The sequence below is a fragment of the Salmo salar genome, chromosome ssa10, assembly GCF_905237065.1.
Source record: "Salmo salar chromosome ssa10, Ssal_v3.1, whole genome shotgun sequence".
Lineage (NCBI taxonomy): Eukaryota > Metazoa > Chordata > Actinopteri > Salmoniformes > Salmonidae > Salmo > Salmo salar.
In genome coordinates, this window is record NC_059451.1 from 78,027,311 (window position 1) to 78,055,060 (window position 27,750).

The window sequence follows — 27,750 nt, forward strand, 5'->3', positions numbered from 1 at the left end:
GACCACACAAACTGACCACACATTTCCATCGATACATGCAAAACCACCACAAACCCTACTAACGTCAATCGTGGTTGTTTACATGTACATATTACCTCATATGTACATATTACCTCAATTAGCCCGACTAACCCCCGCACATTGACTCTGTACCGGTACCACCTGTATATAGCCTCGCCACAGTTATTGTCACTGTCTTTTTACTGTTTTTCTTCATTTCTTTACTTATCTATTGTTTACCTAATACCAATTTTATACTTAAAAATTGCACTGTTGTTAAGTAAGCATTTCACTGTAAGGTCTACACCTGTTGTATTCGGCGCACGTAAACTTTGATTTGATTTCGGTATTCAACTATTGAGTGTAGCAAACAATGGGTATACTGTAGTTAAAAGAATGGGCAGGGCCTCATTTGTTTGTTAAACCCTACATGCCCTAATCAGCTATAAGTACACTGAACCACCACAACAACAGAAGCAAATATTGTTCCCTACCTTGCCTGGGTTTCCCTAAAGAACTCAATAACTTTGGTTTCCCTTTGTCTGTGACAGATTCAGTAATATTACCTTGACAGCTAAAACATTCATTGTGATGGGCACATTCATATCACGTCCAGATCAGTGGTAAAGTGCAGTGGCTGCGCTAAATCGATGCGTCTGAATGAGCGCTCAATCTCTCCATTACAGCATTTCACGGTGCTAAAGGCTAACCCTCCTCTACGCAGCGACCATTTACAGTGTCTCTACAGAGAACTAAGCTCACTGTCCCTTTAACCTTCAGCTCCACAAGTCCCTGAGGATGTTTATTCATTGCCGAACAGACACACTCAGGTTTGTACACTCAGTGTACTCTACAGATTCCAATTTGGATTGGAACTAATTGAGTTAGTGCATTAATTATCTACAGTTGATGTGGTTCTGATGTGATAAGGTGTTGTTTCACCTGTGCAAAATACAGTTCAAGATCATTATATATACAGCGTCTGAACCATTGATGATTTAGCGTAGCGGATGAAAATGTTGTTATTTTTGATCTAGCTACATGTCAAAAAATGTTATATATCCACTCACCTTGGATCATTTACATGAAATGTGTTAAATTCCTGTTTCTTAAAATGCAGATTACTTGTAGATTTTCTTTTTTTAAGGAATTCTAGCACATTGCGAGCTGTGCCACTCGGGAGGCTATTAAATTATTTTGAGGATATATTTTAAGAAGCTTTTGTTAGAACAAAGGATGTTGTAGTGAAACTCTTCAAGGTTCAAAAAGCACTTTTCTGCATTTATTCTTTACAAAGAAAATTATTTATTTTCCAATTGATGCCTTCCTTTGAGATGTTATAAGTGCTTTTGTCACATCCCTGCATTTAAGTGGACTCTCCAGTGCAAAATCATACCTATCACAAATTTTTCCACAAAATGTATGTAATTAGTTGATTTTGACATGTATAAAGTTAGCATATACTGATATATCAAAGGCTGTTGTCCCTGACACAGATTAAGTATTGGGCTAAAAAGTACTTTCAATCGTAATTCTCCTTTAAGCATGCTTTTTAGTAGTATGTTTAAGTAAAATCGAGATCCGGGAAGCTGGCCCATACACACACAAACACACTTATATATATATATATACCTTGCCTGGGTAGGGAATATATATATACATACAGTACCAGTCAAAAGTTTGTTCACATCTACTCATTCCAGGGTTTTTCTTTATTTTTACTATTTTCTACATTTTAGAATAATAGTGAAGACATCAAAACTATGAAATAACACATATGGAATCATGTAGTAACCAAAAAAGTGTTAAACAAATCAAAATATAATTTATTTATGAGATTCTTCAAAGTAGCCTCCCTTTGCCTTGATGACAGCTTTGCACACTCTTGGCATTCGCTCTACCAGCTTGATGAGGTAGTCACCTGGAATACATTTCAATTAACAGGTGTGCCTTGTTAAAAGTTAATTTGTGGAATTTCTTTCCTTCTCAATGCGTTTGAGCCAATAAGTTCAATCAATCAAATTTATTTATGAAGCCCTTTCTACTTCAGCCGATGTCACAAAGTGCTGTACAGAAACCCAGCCTAAAAACCCCAAACAGCAAGCAATGCAGATGTAGAAGCACAGTGGCTAGGAAAAACCCCCTAGAAAGGCAGGAACCTAGGAAGAAACCTAGAGAGGAACCAGGCTCTGAGGTGTCGCCAGTCATCTTCTGGTTGTGCCGGATGGAGATTATTAACAGCACATGGCTAAGATGTTCAAACGTTCATAGATGACCAGCAGGGTCAAATAATAATATTCACAGTGGTTGTAGAGGGTGCAACAGGTCAGCACCTTAAGAGGTAATGTCAGTTGGCTTTTCATAGCCGATCATTCAGAGTTAGAGACAGCAGGTGCGGTAGAGAGATAGAGTTGAAAACAGCAGGTCCGGGACAAGGTAGGTCGTCCGGTGAACAGGTCAGGGTTCCATAGCCGCAGGCCGAACAGTTGAAACTGGAGCAGCAGCACGACCAGGTGGACTGGGGACAGCAAGGAGTCATCAGGCCAGGTAGACCTGAGGCATGGACCTACGGCTCAGGTCCTCCGAGAGAAGAGAGAAAGAGAGAAAGAGAGAGATAGAGGGAGCATACTTAAATTCACACCGGACACCGGATAAGATAGGAGAAATACTCCAGATATAACAGACTGATACTAGTCCCCCGACACAAACTATTGCAGCATAAATACTGGAGGCTGAGACAGGAAGGGTCAGGGAGACACTGTGGCCCCGTCCAAAGATACCCCCGGACAGGGCCAAACAGGCAGAATATAACACCACCCTCTTTGCAAAGCACATTCCCCACACCACTAGAGGGATATCTTCAAACCACTAACTTACTACCCTGAGACAAGGGCGAGTATAGGCCATGAAGATCTCCCCACGGCACGAATCCGAGGGGGGGGCGCCAACCCAGACAGGAAGATCACCTCAGTGACTCAACCAACTCAAGTGATGCACCCCTCCTAGGGACGGCAATGAAAAGCACCAGTAAGCCAGTGACTCAGCCCCCGTAATAGAGCTAGAGGCAGAGAATCCCAGTGGAGAGAGGGGAACCGGCCAGGCAGAGACAGCAAGGGCAGTTCGTTGCTCCAGTTCCTTTACATTCACCTTCACACCCCTGGGCCAGACTACTCAATCATAGGACCTACTGAAGAGATTAGTCTTCAATAAAGATTTAAAGGTCGAGACTGAGTCTGCATCTCTCACATGGATAGGCAGACCATTCCATAAAAATTTAGCTCTATAGCTCTATGATCGCTGGATAATTATTTTTAAGACTAATACTGCGGGAAATGGAGTCAGTTGTGTTGTGAAAAAGTAGGGTTGGTATACAGAAGATAGACCTACTTGGTAAAATACCAAGTCAATATTATGGCAAGAACAGCTCAAATAAACCAAGAGAAACGACAGTCCATAATGCTTTAAGACATGAAGGTCAGTCAATCCGGTAAAATTCAGGAACTTTGAATGTTTCTTCAAGTGCAGTTGCAAAAAGCATCAAGCGCTATGATGAAACTGGCTCTCATGAGGACCGCCACAGGAAATGAAGACCCAGAGTCTGCTACAGAGGATAAATTCATTAGAGTTAACTGCACCTCCGATTGCTGCCCAAATAAAGGCACAGAGTTCAAGTAACAGACACATCTCAACATCAACTGTTCAAAGGACACTGTGTGAATCAGGCCTTCATGGTCGAATTGCTGCAAAGAAACCACTACTAAAGGACACCAATAAGAAGAAGAGACTTGTTTGGGCAAAGAAACAAGAACACTGAACATTTGACCGGTGGAAATCTGTCCTTTTGTCTGATGAGTCCAAATGTGAGGTTTTAGGTTCCAACCGCCGCGTCTTTGTGAGACACAGAGTAGGTGAACGGATTATCTCCACATGTGTGGTTCCCACCGTGAAGCATGGAGGAGATGGTGTGGGGGTGCTCTGCTGGTGACACTCTCAGTGATTTAATTAGAATTTAAGGCACACTTAACCAGCATGTCTACCACATCATTCTGCAGCGATACGCCATCCCATCTGGTTTGCGCTTAGTGGGACTATCATTTGTTTTTTAACAGGACAATGACCCAAAACACACCTCCAGGCTGTGTAAGGGCAATTTGATCAAGAAGGAGAGTGATGGAGTACTGCATCAGATGACCTGGCCTCCACAATCCCCCGACCTCAATCCAGTTAAATGGTTTGGGATGAGTTTGAACGCAGAGTGAAGGAAAGGCAGCCAACAAGTGCTCAGCATATGTGGGAACTCCTTCAAGACTTTTTGATAAACATTCCTGCTGACTAACTTAAGAAGCTGGTTGAGAGAATGCCAAGCGTGTTCAAAGCTGTCATCAAGGCAAAGGGTGGCTACTTTGAATAATCAAATATATAAAATATATAGTGAAAATAAAGAAAAACCCTGGAATGAGTAGGTGTGTCCAAACTTTTGACTGGTACTGTATACAGTGAGGGAAAAAAGTATTTGATCCCCTGCTGATTTTGTTTGTTTGCCCACTGACAAAGAAATGATCAGTCTATAATTTTAATAGTAGGTTTATTTGAACAGTGACAGACAGAATAACAACAAAATAATCCAGAAAAACGCATGTCAACAATGTTATAAATTGATTTGCATTTTAATGAGGGAAATAAGTATTTGACCCCCTCTCAATCAGAAAGATTTCTGGCTCCTAGGTGTCTTTTTATACAGGTAACGAGCTGAGATTAGGAGCACACTCTTAAAGGGAGTGCTCCTAATCTCAGTTTGTTACCTGTATAAAAGACACCTGTCCACAGAAGCAATCAATCAATCAGATTCCAAACTCTCCACCATGGCCAAGACCAAAGAGCTCTCCAAGGATGTCAGGGACAAGATTGTAGACCTACACAAGGCTGAAATGGGCTACAAGACCATCGCCAAGCAGCTTGGTGAGAAGGTGACAACAGTTGGTGCGATTATTCGCAAATGGAAGAAACACAAAAGAACTGTCAATCTTCCTCGGCCTGGGGCTCCATGCAAGATCTCACCTCGTGGAGTTGCAATGATCATGAGAACGGTGAGGAATCAGCCCAGAACTACACGGAAGGATCTTGTCAATGATCTCAAGGCAGCTGGGACCATAGTCACCAAGAAAACAATTGGTATCACACTACGCCGTGAAGGACTGAAATCCTGCAGCGCCCGCAAGGTCCCCCTGCTCAAGAAAGCACATATACATGCCCGTCTGAAGTTTGCCAATGAACATCTGAATGATTCAGAGGAAAACTGGGTGAAAGTGTTGTGGTCAGATGAGACCAAAATGGAGCTCTTTGGCATCAACTCATCTCGCTGTGTTTGGAGGAGGAGGAATGCTGTCTATGACCCCAAGAACACCATCCCCACCGTCAAACATGGAGGTGGAAACATTATGCTTTGGGGGTGTTTTTCTGCTAAGGGGACAGGACACCTTCACCGCATCAAAGGGACGATGGACGGGGCCATGTACCGTCAAATCTTGGGTGAGAACCTCCTTCCCTCAGCCAGGACATTGAAAATGGGTCACGGATGGGTATTCCAGCATGACAATGACTCAAAACACACGGCCAAGGCAACAAAGGAGTGGCTCAAGTAGAAGCAACATATTTTTGTTGTTATTCTGTCTCTCACTGTTCAAATAAACCTACCATTAAAATTATAGACTGATCATTTCTTTGTCAGTGGGCAAACGTACAAAATCAGCAGGGGATCAAGTACTTTTTTCCCTCACTGTATATACAGTGCATTCGGAAAGTATTCAGACCCCTTGACTTTTTCCACGTTTTGCTACATTACAGCCTTATTCTAAAATGGATTTCAAAAAAAGTTCCCTCATCAATCTACACACAATACCCCATAATGACAAAGCAAAAACAGTTTTTTTCAAATTTTTTCACATTTCTAAAAATGAAATAAAAAAAGTTTTCAGACCCATTACTCAATACTTTGTTGAAGCATCTTTGGCAGCAATTACAGCCCTGGGTCTTCTTGGGTATGACGCTACAAGCTTGGCACATCTGTATTTGGGGAGTTTCACCAGTTCTTCTCTGTAGATCCTCTCAAGCTCTGTCAGGTTGGATGGAGAGACTCGTTGCACAGCTATTTTCAGGTCTCTCCAGAGAAGTCCGGGCTCTGGCTGGACCACTCAATGACATTCAGAGACTTGTCCCGAAGCCAACCCTGCGTTGTCTTGGCTGTCTATTTAGGGTCGTTGACCTGTTGGAAGGTGAACCTTCGCCCCAGTCTGAGGTCCTGAACACTCTGGGGCAGGTTTCCATCAAGGATCTCTCTGTACTTGTCTCTGTTCATCTTTCACTCGATACTGACTAGTCTCCCAGTCCCTGCCACTGAAAAAAATCCCAACAGTATGATGCTGCCACCACCATGCTTCACCGTAGGGATGGTGCCAGGTTTCCTCCAGAGTGACGCTTGGCATTCAGGCCAAAGAGTTCAATCTTGGTTTCATCATACCAGAGAATCTTGTTTTTTTATGTTCTAAGAGCAACATTAGGTGCCTTTTTGCAAATTCCAAGCCTTTTACTGACGAGTGACTTCCGTCTGGCTGTCTGGCTACCATAAAGGCCTGATTGGTGGAGTGCTGCAGAGATGGTTGTCCTTCTCAAGGGTTCTCCCATCTCCACAGAGGAACTCTGGAGCTCTGTCAGAGTGACCATTGGGTTCTTGGTCACCTCCCTGACCAAGGTCCTTCTCCGCCGATTGCTCAATTTGCTGGGCGGCCAGCTCTAGGAAGAGTCTTGGTGGTTCCAAACTTCTTCCATTTAAGAATGATGGAGGCCACTTTGTTCTTGGAGACCTTTAATGCCGCAGAAATGTTTTTCTATCCTTCCCCAGATTTGTGCCTCGACACAATCCTGTCTCGGAGTTCTACGGACAAATCATTCGACCTCATGGCTTGGTGTTTGCTCTGACATTAACTGTCAACTGTAGGACTTTACATAGACAGGTGTGTGCCTTTCCAAATCATGTCCAATCAATATAATTTACCACAGGTGGACTCCAATGAAGTTGTACAAACATCTCATGGATGATTCAGGGAAACAGGATGCACTTGAGCTCAATTTCAAGTCTCTTAGCAATGGGTCTGAGTATTTATGTAAATAAAGTATTTTTGGGTTATATATTCTAAAAACCTGTTTTCTCTTTGTCATTAGAAGGCATTGTGTGTAGATTTATGTGGAAAAAATGTAATTTAATCCATTTTGGAATAAGGCTGTTAAGTAACAAAATGTGGAAAAAATCAAGGGGTCTGAATATTTCAGAATGCACTGTACCTACACGAACGCTACAGTCACAAGACGCAGGCCTCCTTATTGTCCCTCGAATTTCTAAGCAAACAGCTGGAGGCAGGGCTTCCTCCTGTAGAGCAACATTTTTATGGAGTGGTCTGCCTATCCATGTGAGAGATGCAGACTCGGTCTCAACTTTTAAGTCTTTGCTTAAGACTCATCTCTTCAGTGGGTCCTATGATTGAGTGTAGTATGGCCCAGTGGTGCGAAGGTGAACGGCAAGGCAATTGAGAGACGAGCCACCCTTGCTGTCTCTGCCTGCCAGGCTCCCCTCTCTCCACTGGGATTCTCTGCCTGACCGGCTCCCCTCTCTCCACTGGGATTCTCTGCCCGACCGGCTCCCCTCTCTCCACTGGGATTCTCTACCTCTAACCCTATTACAGGGGCTGAGTCACTCGCTTACTAGTGCTCTTCCATGCTGTCCCTAGGAGGGGTGCGTCACTTGAGTGGGTTGAGTCACAGACGTGACCTTCCTGTCCGGTTTTGTGCCCCCCTCGGGCTTGTGCGGTGGAGGAGATCTTTCGTAGGCTATATTCAGCCTTGTCTTAGGGTAGTAAGTTGGTGGTCTGTTGATATCCCTCTAGTGGTGTGGGGGCTTTGCTTCGGCAAGTGGTTGGGGTTATATCCTGCCTGGTTGGCCCTGTCCGGGGGTATCATCGGACGGGGCCACAGTGTCCTCTGACCCACCCCTGTCTCAGCCTCCAGTATCTATGCTGTAATAGTCTATGTGCCGGGGGGCTAGGGACAGTCTGTTATATCTGGCGTAATTCTCCGGTCTTATCTGGTGTCCTGTGTGAATTTAAGTATGCTCCCTCTAATTCTCTCTCTTGCCCTCTTTCCCTCCCCTCCCGGAGGACCTGACCCTTAAGATCATGCCTCAGGACTACCTGGCCTGATGACTCCTGACTCCTGCTGCTCCAGTTTCAACTGTTCTGCCTGCGGCTATGGAACCCTGACCTGTTCACCGGACGAGCTACCTTGTCCCGGACCTGCTGTTTTCGACTCTCTCTCTCTCTCTACCGCACCTGCTGTCTTGACCTCTGAATGCTTGGCTTTGAAAAGACAACTGACATTTATTCCTGAGGTACTGACCTGTTGCACACTCTACAACCATTGTGATTATTATTTGACCCTGCTGGTCATCTATGAACGTTTGAACATCTTGAAGAACAATCTGGTCTTAATGGCCATGTACTCTTATAATCTCCACCCGGCACAGCCACAAGAGGACTGGCCACCCCTCAGAGCCTGGTTCCTCTCTAGGTTTCTTCCTAGGTTCCTGCCTTTCTAGGGAGTTTTTCCTAGCCACCGTGCTTCTACATCTGCATTGCTTGCTGTTTGGGGTTTTAGGCTGGGCTTCTGTATAGCACTTTGTGACATCGGCTGATGTAAAAAGGGCTTCATAAATACATTTGATTGAATGATTTCGGTAACAGAACTTTTCAGTCAGAAATGGCTGAAATTATGTTGCCGGTTTAGCAACACGGACAGCGTGATGATCACTTTGATGTTCTGTGGTGGTCGCTGCAGCAAGGAGGAGAGAGAGACAACGGGGGCTAGTCACAGTCACTCGCTTTTTTTTTAACACAGCGCAGCATGTCTTAGCCCGGCCTGGCACAATCAAATGAATTGCTGGTCGGACTCCCTCTAGTCATTTGTGTCTTAATTATTTTATCAAACAGTGTGCTTAAAGCATCAGACAAGCTCAGTGAATATAGTTGATTTGATTAAAACACATAGGATGTGTCAATATATGGAAAATAACACGTTTTAACATTTTAAAAAAGAGCAGAGGACTCTTGGTCGACGAAGATTTATGTTTTGACGGGGACAACCCTAATCGCAATTTGAATGCACTGAGATACCGTGACGAGATGCTGAGGCCCATTGTTGTGCCATTCATCCGCCGCCATCACCTCATGTTTCAGCCTGAATCTGTACACAATTCCTGGAAGCTGAAAATTTCCCAGTTCTTCCATGGCCTGCATACCCACCAGACATGTCACCCATTGAACATGTTTGGGATGCTCTGGATCTACGTTTACGACAGTGTGTCATGCCTTCAGAAAGTATTCATACCCCTTGACTTTTTCAACATTTTGTTGTGTTACAGCCTAACCTCGAAATGGGTTAAATTGATTTGTTTTCTTACCCATCTTCACATAATACCACATAATGATGAAGTGCAAACATGTTTTTAGAATTTTCTTTGCAAATGTATTGAAAATTAAATACAGAAATATCTCATTTACATAAGTATTCACACCCCTGAGTCAATACAAGTACTTGGGAGTATGGCTAGATGGTACACTGTCCTTCTCTCAGCACATATCAAAGCTGCAGGCTCAAGTTAAATCTAGACTTGGTTTCCTCTATTGTAATCGCTACTCTTTCACCCCAGTTGCGTAACTAATCCTGATTCAGATGACCATCCTGACATAATTAATAGACCGGCAGGTAAGGGTGCTCTCGAGCGGCTAGATGTTATTTACCATTCGGCCATCAGATTTGCCACCAATGCTCCTTATAGGACAAATCACTGCACTCTACACTCCTCTGTAAACTGGTCATCTCTGTATACCCGTTGCAAGACTCACTGGTTGATGCTTATTTATAAAACTCTCTTAGGCCTCACTCCCCCCTATTTGAGATATCTACTGCAGCCCTCATCCTCCTCATACAACACCCGTTCTGCCAGTCACATTCTGTGAAAGGTCCCCAAAGCACACACATCCCTGAGTTGCTCCTATTTTCAGTTCGCTGCAGTTTAGCGACTTGAACGAGCTGCAACAAACACTCAAACTGGAGAGTTTTATCTCAATCTCTTCATTTAAAGACTCGATCATGGACACTTACTGACAGTTGTGGCTGCTTTGTGTGATGTATTGTTGTCTCTACCTTCTTGCCCTTTGTGCTGTTGTTTGTGCCCAATAATGTTTGTACCAAGTTTTGTGCTGTTACCATGTTGTGTTGCTACCATGTTGTTGTTATGTTGTGTTGCTGCCTTGCTATTTTGTTGTCTTAGGTCTCTCTTTATGTTGTGTTGTCTCTCTTGTCGTGATGTGTGTTTTGTCCTGTATTTATTTATTTGTTTTATTTTAATTTTAATCCCAGCCCCTGTCTCCGCAGGAGGCTTTTTGCCTTTTGGTAGGCCGTCATTGTGAAAAATAAAGTGTTCTTAACTGACCAACCAAGTTAAATAAAGGTTAATTAAATAAAAATACTTTGTAGAAGCACCTTTAGCAGCGATTATAGATGTGAGCCTTTCTGGGTTAGTCTCTAGGAGCTTTCCACACCTGGATTGTGCAACATTTGCCCATTATTCTTTTCGAAATTCTTAAATCTCTGTCAAATTGGTTGTTCATCATTGCTAGACAACCATTATCAGGTCTTGCCATAGGTTTTCAAGTAGACTTAACTCAAAACTGTATCTCGGCCACTCAGAAACATTCACTGTTTTCTTGGTAACTCCAATGTATATTTGGCCTTGCGTTTTAGATTATTGTCCTGCTAAAAGTTTAATTAATTTCCTAGTGTCTGAACAGGTTTTCCTCAAGGATTTTTGCCTGTGCTTAGCTCCTTTCAGTTTATTTTTTATCCTGAAAAACTCCCCAGTCCTTATTGATTACAAGCATACACATAACATGGTATGAGTGGTACTCAGTAATCTGTTGTATTTGCCCCAAACATAACACTTTGTATTCAGGACAAAAAGTGAATTTCTTTGTCACATTTTTTGCAGTATTACTTTAGTGGTTTGTTGCAAACAGGATGCATGTTTTGGAATATGTGTTTCCTGTACAGGCTTCCTTCTTTTCACTATGTCAATAATGTTAGTATTGTGGAGTAACTACAATGTTGTTGATCCATCCTCTATTTTCTCAGTTTTCTCCTATGACAGCCATTCAACTTGGATGCAATGATCGCGATATAGTGGCTATAGCTAGGAAAGACAAAATTCCAAAAGCTGGGCCTAAAATAGTGCGTAAGATTTTTTTGTGATTCTTATGTGGATGAGGTTAAAAATACTTGTTCTGATGTGATTTAATATGGAGCATTCAGACTATGCACTTGATGAATCTATGAAATTGCTTCTTCCAATTATTGATAAACATGCATCTGACTGGCTGACTTACTGCAAATTGAGAAATGATGTGACTAAACTCAACAAAAAGAAGAAAACTGTATTATGAAGCCAAGATCAATGATTTAAAGAATGATGGGAAAACCAGCAAACCTGGTTTCAAAAAACAGATAAAGCAACACCTCATTGCACAATGCCTCTCTCCTAATCGACCTAGATTTGTTGTGTGTATGTAGGCTATCTGTGCAATTTCTAAATGTATAGTACCAGTAAAAAATTTGGACACACCTACTCATTCAATGGTTTTTCTTTATTTTGACTATTTTCTACAAAACTATGAAATAACACATATGGAATCATGTAGTATCCAAAAAAGTGTTAAACAAATCAAAATATATTTTATATGACAGCTTTGCACACTCTTGGCATTCTCTCAACCAGCTTTGTGAGGAATGTTTTTCCAACAGTCTCGAAGGAGTTCCCACATATGCTGAGCACTTGTTGGTTGTTTTTCCTTCACTCTGCGGTCCAACTCATCCCAAACCATCTCAATTGGGTTGAGGTCGGGGGATTGTGGAGGCCAGGTCATCTGATGCAGCATTCCATCGCAGCACTACATCACTCTCCTTCTTGGTCAAATAGCCCTTACATACCCTGGAGGTGTGTTGGGTCATTGTCCTGTTGAAAAACAAATGATAGTCCCACTAAGCGCAAACCAGATGGGATGTCGTATCGCTGCAGAATGCTGTGGTAGCCATGCTGGTTAAGTGTGCCATGAATTCTAAATAAATCTCTGACAGTGTCACCAGCAAAGCACCCTCACACCATCACACCTACTCCTCCATGCTTCACGGTGGGAACCACACTTGCGGAGATCATCCGTTCACCGACTCTGCATCTCACAAAGACACAGCGGTTGGAACCAAAAATAAAAAATGTTGGACTCATCAGACCAAAGGACAGATTTACACCAGTCTCATGTCCATTGCTCATGTTTCTTGGCCCAAGCAAGTCTCTTCTTCTTATTGGTGTCCTTTAGTAGTGTTTTTATGCTGCAATTCAACCATGAAGGCCTGATTCACGCAGTATCCTCTGAACAGTTGATGTTGAGATGTGTCTGTTACTTGTGAAGCATGTATTTGGGCTGCTAACTCTAATGAACTTATCCTCTGCAGCAGAGGTAACTCTTGGTCTTCCTTTCCTGTGGTGGTCCTCATGAGAGCCAATTTCATCATAGTGCTTGATGGTTTTTTGCGACTGCACTTCAAGAAACGTTCAAAGTTCTTGAAATATTCCAGATTGACTGGCCTTCATTTCTTAAAGTAATGATGGACTGTCGTTTCTCTTTGCTTTTATTTTGCTGTTCTTGCCATAATATGGACTTGGTCTTTTACCAAATAGGGCTATCTTGGCTCAAACGCATTAAGAAGGAAAGAAAGTCCACAAATTAACTTGGCACATCTGTTAATGGTTGAGAGAATGCCAAGAGTGTGCAAAGCTGTCATCAAGGCAAAGGGTGGCTACTTTGAAGAATCTCTAATATATTTGCTTAACACTTTTTTGGTTACTACATGATTCCATATGTATTATTCCATAGTTTTGATGTCTTCACTATTATTCTACAATGTAGAAAATAGTCAAAAAAAAGAAAAACCCGGGAATAAGTAGGTGTGTTCAAACTTTTGACTGGTACTGTATGTAGTTCTGTCCTTGAACTGTTCTTGTCTATTAGTGTTCTGTAATATGTCTTTTTTCATGTTTGGTGTGGACTTGAGGAAGAGTAGCTGCTGCTTTCGTAACAGCTAATGGGGTTCCTAATAAAATTCCAGATACCAAAACTCAGAATCTGTTGGCCTCATGGTGAAATCCCTTCTCGGTTTCCTTCCTCTCCAGTAACTGAGTTTGGAAGGACGCCTGTATCTTTGTAGTGACTTGGTGTATGTTAATACACCATGCAAAGTGTAATTAATAACTTCAACATGCATGAGAGAGACACACACAGTTGCAAGTGAGCTCTCACATTTTTCAACATGTTTTTTACAAAAGGATAGATTTGGAGTTAGATAAACTTAGATTTTTCAGCAGGGACATATGCAGGATGCTACACTCCACTGCATAGCCTTCACTTCAGATCAAAACTCCGAACTTACAACCTAATTTTGGCCAGAATTACCTGTAGGGATTACTGCTACCAAGGATGACTTTTTCCAATATATACAGAGGGTGCTCTAGCAAACAAACAGCAGAGACCTGAGGACACCATCCAACCTGGAACTGAGTGAGTAGTGTTTGGTCTGATGCTATTTTGAAAGCGAAGAATAAAAATAAAGTACATTACAATGAAATATTTTCCTTTATGGGGACTGCATGCTGAGTTAAGCCTGCCAGGCTTGCTAGGACTGACCAGACACAACTTCAATTAGCACTGAGGTGTGAAGTGAGAGGTGGCGAGGCCTTTGGGCCCAACAAGTTTGCAGGGGTCTTTGAAGCCCCCTTTGAAGCCCTGTTCAAAGACCATCCAGAGGGATTTTCTATAAGAAATCTGCCTCCAGAAATAAAAGCTTCTCCCAAGTGGGTGTGACACCTACTCTCGTTGCCTGCTGCACAGGCTTCCTGGATTCCACTTGGCGATCTGTTCACCATCTGCCCTGGCCTGTCTCCCCTGTCTGGTACAGGTACCCCCACCACACTCCCCCTCTCTCCCGAGCTTTCACTTGCCTCCAGCACACACACACTGTTGGGGTGAGTGACTCTGAACTTACAATAGCTAGCCCCAAGTCGTAATCTAAAGTTGAAGTCGGAAGTTTACATACACTTAGATTGGAGACATTAAAACTCGTTTTTCAACCATGCCACAAATTTCTTGTTAACAAACTATAGTTTTGGCAAATTGGTTAGGACATCTACTTTGTACATGACACAAGTAATTTTTCCAACAACTGTTTATGGACAGATTATTTCACTTATAATTCACTGTATCACAATTCCAGTGGGTCAGAAGTTTACATACACTAAGTTGACTCTGCCTTTAAACAGCTTGGAAAATTCCAGAAAATGATGTCATGGCTTTAGAAGCTTCTGATAGGCTAATTGAGATCATTTGAGTCAATTGGAGGTGTACCTGTGGATGTATTTCAAGGCCTACCTTCAAACTCAATGCCTCTTTGCTTGACATCATGGGAAAATCAAAATAAAACAGCCAAGACCTCAGAAAAAAAGATTGTAGACCTCCCCAAGTCTGGTTCATCCTTGGGAGCAATTTCCAAATGCCTGAAGGTACCACGTTCATATGTACAAAAAATTGTATGCAAATATAAACACCATGGGACCACGCAGCTGTCATACCGCTCAGGAAGAAGATGTGTTTTGTCTCCTAGAGATGAACGCACTTTGGTGAAAAAATTGAAAATCAATCCCAGAACAACAGCAAAGGACCTTGTGAAGATGCTGGAGGAAACGGGTACAAAGGTATCTATATCCACAGTAAAACGAGTCCTATATCAAGATAACCTGAAGGGCCGCTCAGCAAGGAAGAGGTCACTGCTCCAAAACAGCATAAAAATGCCAGTAGGACAAACACTTTAAAACAAACTTCCTTTTGATTTATTTTTGACTATCTGTTTTCCCATGTATGAATCTGTTATTCAATGTGTTTCTATGGGCTAAAAGCAGTAAGGCCAAATTCAATGTTTTATCAAATAATATTTTTTATATATATTTTTAGAACTAAAGCGATCCTAAAATTCATAATCAAATAGCTACATTTTGTAGTAGAACCTTCCCCCCCACACACACACACACACATTTAAGTTCCGTCTGATCCTTGTAAATGCATTAAGCAATTTGTCTAACTTCTGACTTGTCTCAAAGGGACCTCAATGTGAACTACATCCTAACATTCGGTCGCACATTCACCAGAGAATGTCTTTGGGTATAACAGTCTGTGCCAGAGTGCTCGCTTTTGATCGACACAAAAGAGATCCTGGCATTTCAGATGCTTGTGCATTGAATGGTGTCTGCCATTGCCTGCTTCATCATACTTCCTATTCAAACCACTGAATGGAGGAGTCGTCATAAACTTTTACGAGACCAAAAATGTCCTCCTTTGTGATTTTCCACTTAATCATTACCCAGCATATAATCGAATATTTTCATTAAAAGCATCTCTGCAAATTAGGACTGTCTTGCTGTATACCAATTCATCCCCAGGATTGTTATGTCTAAGGAATGATCAGTTGTTGTTGCTGTTGTTATTGGCATTGGAATGAGGCACTTGCATTTGAAAATGTCAGTTGGGCCTTGGAAGAAAAAAAACTGGCGGAAGTGACTCTTAGCGGTTTGCTACCAGATAAATGTTTTTAAAATAAATTATTGTTCTTTTGGGTGCGGCGCACACATGGCAAAAACCTCACAATTTAATATTCTCTAATGTGAAGAAGGACCTCACAATTAGGCCCCATCTGTAAAATAGAAAGAAAACACAGCAATGTTAATTGAGGTAAAAAGTCCTTAAGATTTGCTTGAAATTCAGTTTATGAAAGAAGCTGCCATTTCGTGGGATGGAGAGAAAGGTGAAAAGAAAATTAGGGCTGCCGATAGTGACCTCCATGCACCCTCAATTTGTCACTGATCTGCGGGCTTTGTTGATTGAAATTTTTAATTTGGGTGTTCTTTAGACGCACCGTGAAAGGGCATTGTCGCTAAGAGATGAACTCTCTGGCTGCTGTGCGAGCGTCGAAGGCAGCCAGCCATTCAACGCTGCAAATGGAGGTTCTCTCTCCCTCTTCTCTCCACCGTCTCCTTCATCTCTCTCTTTCTCACTCTTTTCTATCAATACCTCTTTCTGGCTGCGCCATTGGTTTTTTGGGGAGGGGAAAAAAGTCCCATGAATATGGGGGTTATGAGACATGAAATGGCGGATTAATTGAATCTAGTGAGAGTCTTTGGTCCCCGCAGCTGGACCGGTGCTTTAGAGAAACACAAGGCTGCTCTAATTGTGGGGAAGCACAAAAAGTATCCTTCGAATTCCTTTGCCTTCCAACGAGAGCGGGAATGCCATTCAGCCACATAATGGCCCTATTAGCTGCTTAACTCAGCGGCGCTACATGGGAAGATTTTCTCTGCTGAATGTTTGGGGTGGGGAGGCGGGGTAGAGAGAAGGAGAGAGAGTGTGATCGTCCATGCGTGCCTTGTGTGTTTGTGCGTGCGTGATAGGATGAAGGAATCATTTTCACCTTATCTCCCTCATAGAGTTTTTTTAAATGCTTGTTTGTTTGTTTCCTTACCATCTTCTCAGCAACAGTACCATTCGAAAATCGACGACCTGATCGATGACACGTTTAAAGACATGATTTCCTCCCTGGTCTCAAAGGTACAGTATGTTACTGCACATCCTCCACAGGCTCAATGACAACATACTCCCTATAGATGCACTATTTGTCAGCCCACCTCAAGTCAAATGTCCATTTTGCTAAGAATCACATTATCATTCCTTCTCCGTTCTACAGCAACTTGATCCTAACCTTACCCAGTTTTATTACACCTGCTTTTTATTTTCATATTCTATGCAAAATATGATAGAATATGTTCTAATCAAACGATGACAGGAACACATAGATCATTTGAACAGGAGAAAGTCATTCAGGCTGTACGCTCATACCCCATATTCCATTAGAAATGGCCAACTAACATGTCTGATTGTCTTCTTCCCTGGAGTTTGCTGGACCTCTAGACGCCGTTCTCTCCAAGCTCTCCAGATATGACGAAGGGACATTATTTTCTTCGATCTTCTCTTTCACGGTAAGTAGCAGCGCTTTCAGTGCTAACAAAAGCCACATTTTATTTGTTGCAACCAAATCTGCTCAGTTGAACTTTTTTGTGTCTTTCCTTTGCCTTGAAGGTGAAAGCGGCTGCCAAGTATGTGGATGTGCCAGTGAGTATTGTTTCTAAAGATGTCTTACTTTCTCATATGAACCTGTTTGCACAATTTATTTCTGTCTAAAAGAAACATCTCTCGGAAGAAAGCTGGCATTGAGTGGGATCATATTGTTCAAAATTTGTCATCAAACGCTGATGTTAAACGTGGGTGAAATATTTTAACATTTCACCTCGTACCACCGTTGTGTGTCAGAGCGTTCAAAGTTGAGGTGGCGTGCGGGGCTAATTATTGGCACAGTTGACTAATGAAAACTTTTTGGAGCGATTCGCCAAGGTGTAGGTCATGGGCGGTCACCACACGCCACAGCAACACTAATGAGTGACAGCGCCACGGCAGGGAGCAGGAGCTCTATATCAGCAGACAGAAAGATGACAAACAGCGATGAGGAAGGCCTCCAATTACCAAAAGAGAGACGCAACAACACACACTGAAGGACATGCACATTACGCCTACTCTCCATTGGTCAGGGATTGTAAAGCTAAAGTGGAATGTTGAGGTTGGTTGTTCAAATTTGGACCAGGGCGTCATTACTTGGTCAGTTTAGACACGTAGCCCTTTCCTGCAGTCAAATGACCTAGTGTCCTCATGGGTGGAATGCAGGGGAGGCTGGTGGGAGGAGCTATAGGAGGACACGCTCATTGTAATGGATGGAATAGAATAAATGGAACAGAGTCAAACATGTGGTTTCCATATGTTTGCTGTGTTTGATACCTTTCCATTCCAGCCATTACAATGAGCCCGTCCTGCTATGGCTTAAAAACAAAAAGACACCTGTACCATGTCAGATATAGAGTGAATGAATATATATATATATATATATATATATATCCGGTGTTTCTATGTCAAGCGGTTTTGTTAAATTTCAGTCTTCTGTTATATATATATATAGACTGAAATTTAACAAAACCGCTTGACATAGAAACACCGGATTTCCATCAGGGTTTTTGATATGTTTATTAATTACAGAATTATGAAAAATATTAACATTCCACCAGCGGCGGCTGGTGTTAACCATGTGTGTGAGGTGTATACTTTTGTTTCAAAGTAGATTTATTTAAGACTACCAAGAAAAACATTCTGTGTGACCCTGATTTAGCCTGCTGCAGTAAAAGGTTAATTGTGACATACTCTTGTTCTTAAGCCATCAAAAGCTTTGCCCTGTTCAAGATTCAGTCCATTCACCATCGTGGGCTGAGTTTAGTTCTGTTTCGGTCCACAAATCCTACTCTTAACCCAAAGCAAGAGGTGGTTTCACTCTATCATAACCAAGCACACTCTTTTCAGAATCCATGAGTAGAGCCTTGGCCATTAGTTTGCAAAAGTCTGTAAATGTTTGATAAAGACAGCCATGCCAGAGCCTCGCAAAAGCCTTTTGCCAAACCTTTGTGGTTCTCTTCAGTCCTCCCCCTCCCGCCTGTCCTTGACTCAGCAAATCCCACGTGTCCGATTGGCACTTTTTCCCAGAGCTCTGAGCCTGTCAAATCTCCTCTCCTCCTCCCTTCACCTGAAATTAGAATGTAACCTCCACCTTGCGCTTTTGTGTGGAGGGAACCGAAATCTTCTACGCCCCGGTTACAGGTGGGCTAAAGAGAAGAGGAGGGTTGTGTCGCTGGGGCCTTTAGCAGGAAACTCTTTTCGGTCCCTCCCTTCCTTTTTTGTGAAGACTGCTGTTCAAGGGCCCCGTGTTGGCAGTGCACCCTACTGGTTCACACACACACACACACACACACACACACACACACACACACACACACACACACCCAACTGCACCTGGGGGAAACCGATCCAGGGTAGGAAACCGAACTGGCAGTGTATAATTAACAGCAACACATTTTGTCCCCTCTCTCTCTCTTTTGTCTCCACAGCTCCCAGCGTTTATCCCCTTCAGGTTAACCGGGTTGCCTCGCCCTAACTGTACACCTCTCATTCAGCCACCACTTGGCCTGGCTCCACATTCCCTCTCCTCCTTCACCCTCTTCTGCACTCCCACATCCTCTATCTCCACCACCTCCACCTTACACAGTTTTCTCTTTCTCCTTCCCTTTGACATGATTCCATTTCACACTGGATTGTTGACGGTCTGGAACAGCCTGTGTGTGTGTGTGTGTGCGGGTATGTGTCCAGCGTGTTTGGCTACAAGTCAAGTACAGAACTAAAGTTTGTTCTTTGAAAAAGGGCAGAGCGTGACAGAGGTTGACCGGTGTGTATTTTGTGCGAGGCCCCAATCTGGACTGTAGCAGTGTTAGAACCTGGCCTCTGTCTCTCTCTACCATGCTTCCCTGTCACACTGCTTTGTCACCTTGTCATAGAGGGAGAGAAGGAGAGAATTACTGAAAGAAATGGAAAGGGGGATCGAAAGAGAGGGCCCTGCCTTGGGGGTGTGAGGTGGGGCAGTGGGGGGACAGTGATATACTCCCAATAATCCTGATAACACACACACACACACACACACACACACACAGCCCCACACCTGTCCAATTCACACTGTCACTCACTGCAGTGCAGGAAGTGGCGGATTTAACATCTCCACCCACTGGATTACAGTTTTTTGACAGCCCTGTCAATCATCATCATGCCCAACCCCCCCCGACCTCGCATCTCGCCCTCCTCACCCTTATTGTACTTTAACCCCTGTGACACTAAAGTACAGCTCATCAAAGGTCCATATGAATTACTGTGAACTGCATGTAACCTTCGATTAAATACATTCATGTCACTTTGTATCATTACATCATTTTTACAGTATGAAATACATTTCTTTGTGAGAAACATTTCTACACTTTATATTGGATGCCCTATTTTATGAATTTAGGAACAGCATGGATCACAAAGGAAAATATAATCTATAAAGAAGCTCTACTCATGTTTTCAGGTTTTTATTTCAGTGAAATGTGTTTTATAGAGGAAATGTAGGGATATTTTGAGGGAAATATGAGTTTATGGATTTGAGAGTCAATCAGTATTTATTTTTAACACATTTTAGGATGGCTGTTTTGCTGCTAGGCAACTGAAAATAAGCCATTCAGTCAAGCAACAAATATCTATTTGGATGCATGAGCAGAGCTGAGTCCTCAGCACCATCTACTATTGTGTGCCTCAGGTTTTCCTCTCCAGCGTCTTCTTTATCCAACTAAGCGGCAAAATCACATAAATGATGGTAGCCGCAAACACATTTGTGGTCGTTTCAATCCTTTTTAAGGGAGCATTTATTTTTCAGGAAATAAAAACTATTTCAACCAAAGACAATGGATCCCAGTTATGTGACAGTGAATGAACAACGTCTTTCTTTGAAATATACCGGATATCATGATGCTTTGCTGGGTTGAATGTAGTTGTATTTGTACAGGGATTGAATTACGTTTTTATCAATGTTGGGTGACATACATCGTGTGGCTCAGTTGGTAGAGCATGGCACTTGCAACGCCAGAATTGTGTGTTCGATTCCCACTGGGGACCAATTGGAAAAAGTATGGATACTGTATGTACTCTGGATACGAGCGTCTGCTAAAATTTTAAATAATAATATCAGTGTAGGGTCATGAATTGAATTACAATTACATCTTACAAAGTTCAAAGAAATCCTGGCTGTGACCTAGACAGTGGGTGACTACGCCAAGTGTGAAAGCTGTTATTTTTTAGAGTAGTCACATGACAGTGAGTCAGGTTCAAGACCACCTTTGACACATCAGGGTCATCCCTGTCACGTCAGAATCACCTCTGTCATGGCAAAGCTGACTGGGTAGAGTTGGCCCCTGTTGACTTGCTCCCAGCTCTAATCACCTACCTCAACCTAAGGTAATGCCACACACACAGAGGCTAGTTACCCCACTGGGTCAGTTACCCACCTTCCGCTTCAGTTGCCACAATTACAGTTGGTAATCAGTCTTCTCTTCCATCTCTGTGGAAGAACATCAGTCAAAGGGGTTTTCTGTGCTCAGGTTTTTTTTTTTTTTTTTTTGCACATACAGAAGCTCCTTTTCCACAGGGGAGTTGGCGTGTCGTGTTCAGCACTGTAGCAGGACAGCAGGCCCCGGGGGCTATCTAAGGCCCTGAGAAGCGGGTGTGAAAGATGTCAAAGCAATTACAATAGCATTACAGTGTAATCTCCAACTGACATAGAGAGTGTGAATGGAAGAGGGTTAACCCTTTTTTTCTGCCTCTGGCCTCTCTCCTCTGGCGCCACAATTGCTTTGACATTTACTAAATGTTTAGTTGGTAACAGCTCCACCGCTTGTTATTCTGACAGCAAGTGTGCGGAGTCGTACCTTTTACACATCTCTCAAAGAGAATGGGATTTGTTAGAATGCAGCAGTTGAAACTCAGTATCCATGTTTTCCAACGAAAATGTAACTTTTAAAGGGGAAATCTGCCATAGCTACATACATTTTTGACCTTATTAATGATATGTACCCATTGATTCTTGAAGAATATAACTTATAAATGCATCATGAACTGAGTTCAACTGCTGTACCCTGTCAGAACCCAAAATATAAGCTTGTTTTACTCCAATGTTTGTAAACAAAGTAAATGTCAACAAACACTGTATAGCCTCAAAACATGGTTAAAACTATAATTTTGATATCATGGATGGTTAGCCCTTGCATCATAATTTGAGTGGTTACATTTTTCCAGCCCCTCAGCTTTTTAGCGAAACAGGTGGGGGGAGTTTGCTTTGTTATTGTTTCAACTGCTGATGTCCACTTTAAGGCAATGAATATGGCCATTCTCTGTTTAGGTGTTAAAGTCCGAACACACCAGTCCACAAATAGTGTCTTTCCTATTACGCTCCCCATGTTTAACCCTATCTATCTCCTCCTTGTGGTTTTTCATCTCTCTCTTCTTCTTCTCCCTGTCTCCTCTCTCTATCCGCTCTCAGAAGCCAGGGATGGACCTGGCTGATACCTACATAACGTTTGTGAGGCAGAACCAGGACATCCTGCGAGACCGCGTCAACGAGGAGATGTACATCGAGAAGGTGTTTGACGTAAGTGTGTCGACCGTGACGTGCACTCACACGTGCACCTTGTAGACAGGTTGGCTGGCAACGTCACAAAAATGATGTGCAAGCATCGATGGGGCCGGAAGCCATGCTTTGTTATGATTGTGAACGGTCAGATAGCTAGCAACAATGACAAGAAGCTGCCATGTGGGGAATCGTAGGTGGCTCGATTCAGCTAGTTTTATCTTGTTCTTGATGCCATGTTTTGTTTTGAGGTGTTTTGAGTGATTTCATGTCAATGCTAATATGACTAAAATTCACTAGCTATCTAACCAAAAATTGTAACAATGTATTTGAGTGAGAAAAAGTGCTCATTGTGCAAATGTATTTATGTTTTCAATAAACATTCGGATATGAAATATAGTTTACATGTTGTCAACAACCTAATCCAACACCTAAACAACCTTTTGCTAAACAACCAACATATCTATATTATCGTAGACATAGCAGGGAGTATGGCTATTGTTAAGTCCCTATTGCTTCATGAACTCAGAAACAACAACAACAAAAAACGTCCTCTCACTGTCAACTGCATTTATTTTCATCAAACTTAACATGTGTAAATATTTGTATGAACATAAGATTCAACAACTGAGACATAAACTGAACAAGTTCCACAGACATGTGACTAACAGAAATGGAATAATGTGTCCCTGAACAAAGGGGGGTTCAAAATCAAATGTAACAGTCAGTATCTGGTGTGGCCACCAGCTGCATTAAGTACTGCAGTGCATCTCCTCCTCATGGACTGCACCAGATTTGCCAGTTCTTGCTGTGAAATGTTACCCCACTCTTCCACCAAGGCACCTGCAAGTTCCCGGGCAATTTTGGGGGGAATGGCCCTAGCCCTCACCCTCCGATCCAACAGGTCCTAGACATGCTCAATGGGATTGAGATCTGGGCTCTTCGCTGGCCATGGCAGAACACTGACATTCCTGTCTTGCAGGAAATCACTCACAGAACGAGCAGTATGGCTGGTGGCATTGTCATGCTGGAGGGTCATGTCAGGATGAGCCTGCAGGAAGGGTACCACGTGAGGGAGGAGGATGTCTTCCCTGTGATGCACAGCGTTGAGATTGCCTGCAATGACAACAAGCTCAGTCCGATGATGCTGTGACACACCGCCCCAGACCATGATGGACCCTCCATCTCCAAATCAATCCCGCTCTAGAGTACAGGCCTCAGTGTAACGCTCATTCCTTCGACGATAAACGCGAATCCAACCATCACCCCTGGATAGACAAAACCACGACTCGTCAGAGAAGAGCACTTTTTGCCAGTCCTGTCTGATCCAGTGACGGTGGGTTTGTGCCCATAGGCAACGTTGTTGCGGTGATGTCTGGTGAGGACCTGCCTTACAACAGGCCTACAATCCCTCAGTCCAGCCTCTCTCAGCCTATTACGGACAGTCTGAGCACTGATGGAGGGATTGTGCGTTTCTGGTGTAACTCGGGCAGTTGTTGTTGCCATCCTGTACCTGTCCAGTAAGTGTGATGTTTGGATGAACCGATCCTGTGCCGGTGTTGCTACACGTGGTCTGCCACTGCGAGGACGATCAGCTGTCTGTCCTGTCTCCCTGTAGCGCTGTCTTAGGCGTTTCACAGTACGGACTTGGCAATTTATTGCCCTGGCCACATCTGCAGTCCTCATCCCTCCTTGCAGCATGCCTAAGGCACGTTCACGCTGATGTAAGAAGGGCTATATAAATACATTTGATTTGATTTCATGAGCAGGGACCCTGGGCATCTTTCTTTTGGTGTTTTTCAGAGTCAGTAGAAAGGCCTCTTTAGTGTCCTAAGTTTTCATAACTGTGACCTTAATTGCCTACCGTCTGTAAACTGTTAGTGTCTTAATGACCGTTCCACAGGTGCATGTTCATTAATTGTTTATGGTACTTTGAACAAGCATGGGAAACAGTGTTTTTAAACCCTTTACAATGAAGATCTGTGAAGTTATTTGGATTTTTATGAATTATCTTTGAAGACAGGGTCCTGAAAAAGGGACATTTCTTTTTTTGCTGACTTTCCACTTGGTTTGAAACCTGGAAGGGACACAATGTTATACTATACACACGCTTTGCTTTTTAGCATTTAATGTTTTTACTTACAACCTGTACTTTTTAAAGTCAATAGTACAAACAACAGACAGACAAGTTCACAACCCTGCCTGACAATTGTTAAAAAAATGTTTTACCTTTAATTAACTAGGCAAGTCAGTTAAGAACTAATTCTTATTTTCAATGACAGCCTACCGGGGAACAGGGGGTTAACTGCCTTCTTCAGGAGTAGAACGACAGATTTTTACCTTGTCAGCTCGGTGATTCGATCAAGCAACCTTTTGGTTACTGACCCAACACTCTAACCACTGGGCTACCTGCCGCCCCTGTTTGTTTGTTTGTGTGTATATGTCTTTTCACTTTTCTTAGGCGTTTTTGTTATACTAAGAACATAGAATGAGTGAGTAACTGTCATTTTTACAACGCTATGTTAAAATAATTAAATACATTTTGTTAAACACAATAGAAATTCTAACCAGTGGACAATATATCTGATGTGTTGTGATGCCAGTACAGTATACGTAGGTGTTGAATGAAAAACAGCATAAGAAGGAGACACATTTCACCCACTTTATTTATCCTATTCTGAGGTGAATCATTGTCAGGTCAAACAGAGTGTGTGTGGGATTCCATCAAACCTTAAATGTGCGGTAGTGGACACACAAACACACTCCCTCCCTCTCACTAAGACGCACAGACACACACGCACAAAAACAAACTCTTTCCTTTTCACTCATAGATACAGAGACACACACTCTCCATCTCACTAGCTGCTATTTCTGTCCCACTGTTTCCCTTTCCTTGCACCCCTCTTCCTCCAATGTTATACACACTTCCCCCACCTTTCTCTCTCTTCTTCAGCTCTCTGTCTTCCCCTTTCCCGACCAGTGCTTTCCACTCTACTTTATATCTCCCTCTCTCAAACATTTTATTTTCACTTAGACCTCCTAAACCCCCCTCTTTTCTTTTCACAATCTCCCTCCTCTTCTCTGGACCCCTCTTAACCTGTATGCACCTCCCTTCCCATTTCACCCTCACACATTTGCCCTGCTTTTCCCTCTCCCTATCTCATTTGCACCCTCTTATTGTTGTGGGGAGGCCGCATGAGGTGATGAGTGCGAGAGGACACTTGTTTCACAGTGAGAGTACCCCATTGTGACTACTTTCAGGGCCCAAGCTAACCCCCCCCTCCAGGGTATGTGTTGACCTGTCTACCATTGAAATATGCTGAGTGGTGCCCTGTGTGTGGCCCCTTACTTCCTCTATATATCCTGCGGTCGCAGTGTGTCACAGAGTACCTTCAGTGTTCAGCACATAAGATGAAACGCATACACACAACGGTACATACACATTTACACACATCTAAGGCACACATACATATACATACACATACGTACCTATCTGACAATGCATGCAACAACAAAAAAAAACGATTCATCCATCCGACACACGCAAACACAGCCCTCCTCATTGCTACCCTCTAAGATTGGGTTTGTAAACTTGACGTAGAAACTGAGATTGGAGTAAAGGAGTGTTGATTTGGGGCTGGGGAGATGGGCGGGGGGGGGGATGGGAGACAGAGGAGGCAGGCACAGCTCTAATGGACCCCACACACCCACAGTCATGCACTAGGAGGAGAGACAACCTCAGGGTCTAACCATGTCACCACACACACACTCACCGCCTGCGGTTGTGTGTGCTGGGAAATGTGATGATCTCTCCATATATGTGTTAATGTGCACACATCTGTCTGTTTATGTGTGTGGGTAATTGCATTACATGAGTGTAGCTCTTGCTGCTTTTGGGTGCCAACAGCTTGTATTGGTCAGCTGTTTTTAAGTGTGTTTGCATGTGTGTGTGTATGTTTACTTGTGTATGTGTGGGTGTGTATGCATGTATGCATGTAGAGTCGGAGCCAAAATTATTGACACCCTTGATAAAGATGAGCAAAAAAGACTATCAAATAAATGCATATACTGAGCTATATTGTATGCTCCAAAAAATTGAAAATGATATTATTTTATACTAGTACAATTGCTCAGATAAAGACATTTTGTTTAACAAGTATTTTTGGTTTCTCAAAAAGATAAGGGTCAAAATTATTGTCAACCCTATAATTATTATTATTTTACCCCCTTTTTCTACACAATTTCGTGATATCCAATTACGATCTTGTCTCATCGCTGCAACTCGCCAACGGGCTCGGGAGAATCGAAGGTCAAAACATGCGTCCTCTGAAACATGACCTTCCAAGCCGCGCTTCATAACACCCACTCGCTTAACCCGGAAGCCAGCCGCACCAATGTGTCGGAGGAAACACCGTTCAACTGACGACCTGGTGGTCAGCTTGCAGGAGCTCGGCCCGCCACCAGGAGTCGCTAGAGCGTGATGAGCCAAGTAAGAGCGCGATGAGCCCCCCCGGCCAAACCCTCCCCTACCCCGGACGACGCTGGGTCAATTGTGCGCCGCCCTATGGGACTCTCAGTCACGGCCGGTTGTGACACAGCCTGGGATCGAACCCCAAGCTGTAGTGACGCCGCAACACTGCGATGCAGTGCCTTAGACCGCTGCGCCACTCGGACGAGGCAACCCTATTTTCAATACCTCATCTTGTGAGTATAACGGCACGGAGCCTTTTTTACATAACGGCACGGAGCCTTTTTTACATAACGGCACGGAGCCTTTTTTACACTAGTTGTGGTTTGGCATTGAAATAAAGATGCTTAAGTAGACAAGAACCCCATACCTATTGTAAAATATGGTGGTGGATCTTTGATGTTATGGGGCTATTTTGCTTCCACTGGTCCTGAGGCCCTTGTTAAGGTCAACGGCATCATGAACTTTAACCAGTACCAGGACATTTAAGCCAAAAACCTGGTTGCCACTGCCAGGAGGCTGAAACTTGGCCACAAGACAATACCGGCAAGACAATAACCCCAAGCACACACATCAAAATCCACAAAGAAACGGATAATTGGCCACAAAATAATTTTTTTGCAATGCCATCTCAGTCACTGGACTTGAACCCCATTAAAAACCTGTGGTTTGAATTGAAGGGAGCAGTTCATAAGCGCAGATGAAGGATATCAAGAATCTGGAAAGATTCTGTATGGAGGAATAATCTAAGATCCCTCCCAATGCATTCTCCCATCTCATGAAACATTTGAAGAAAAGGCTTAGTATTGTTATCCTCGCAAGGTGAGGTATTGCAAGGTATTGAAAACATGGTTGCCAATAATTTTGACCACAATCTATTTACTATTTGTATTATTTATTTTATACAATCTTTTTTTTCTCATCTTTATCAAGAGTGCCAATAA

The 27,750-nt window shown here is 42.9% G+C and overlaps 1 protein-coding gene across 3 annotated transcripts in view; it reads left to right on the plus strand.

Annotated features, from left to right (window-relative positions):
- LOC106561024 (calcium-dependent secretion activator 2) overlaps window positions 1–27,750 on the plus strand; it is a 221,481-nt gene that overhangs the window by 186,057 nt on the left and 7,674 nt on the right. For all 3 annotated transcript variants that reach the window (XM_045688110.1, XM_014124578.2, XM_045688109.1), the window contains 4 exons: window positions 16,734–16,808; window positions 17,153–17,236; window positions 17,337–17,369; window positions 22,252–22,359. In XM_045688110.1, coding sequence (XP_045544066.1) covers window positions 16,734–16,808; window positions 17,153–17,236; window positions 17,337–17,369; window positions 22,252–22,359 — 300 coding nt within the window. The remainder of the gene's footprint in view (window positions 1–16,733; window positions 16,809–17,152; window positions 17,237–17,336; window positions 17,370–22,251; window positions 22,360–27,750) is intronic.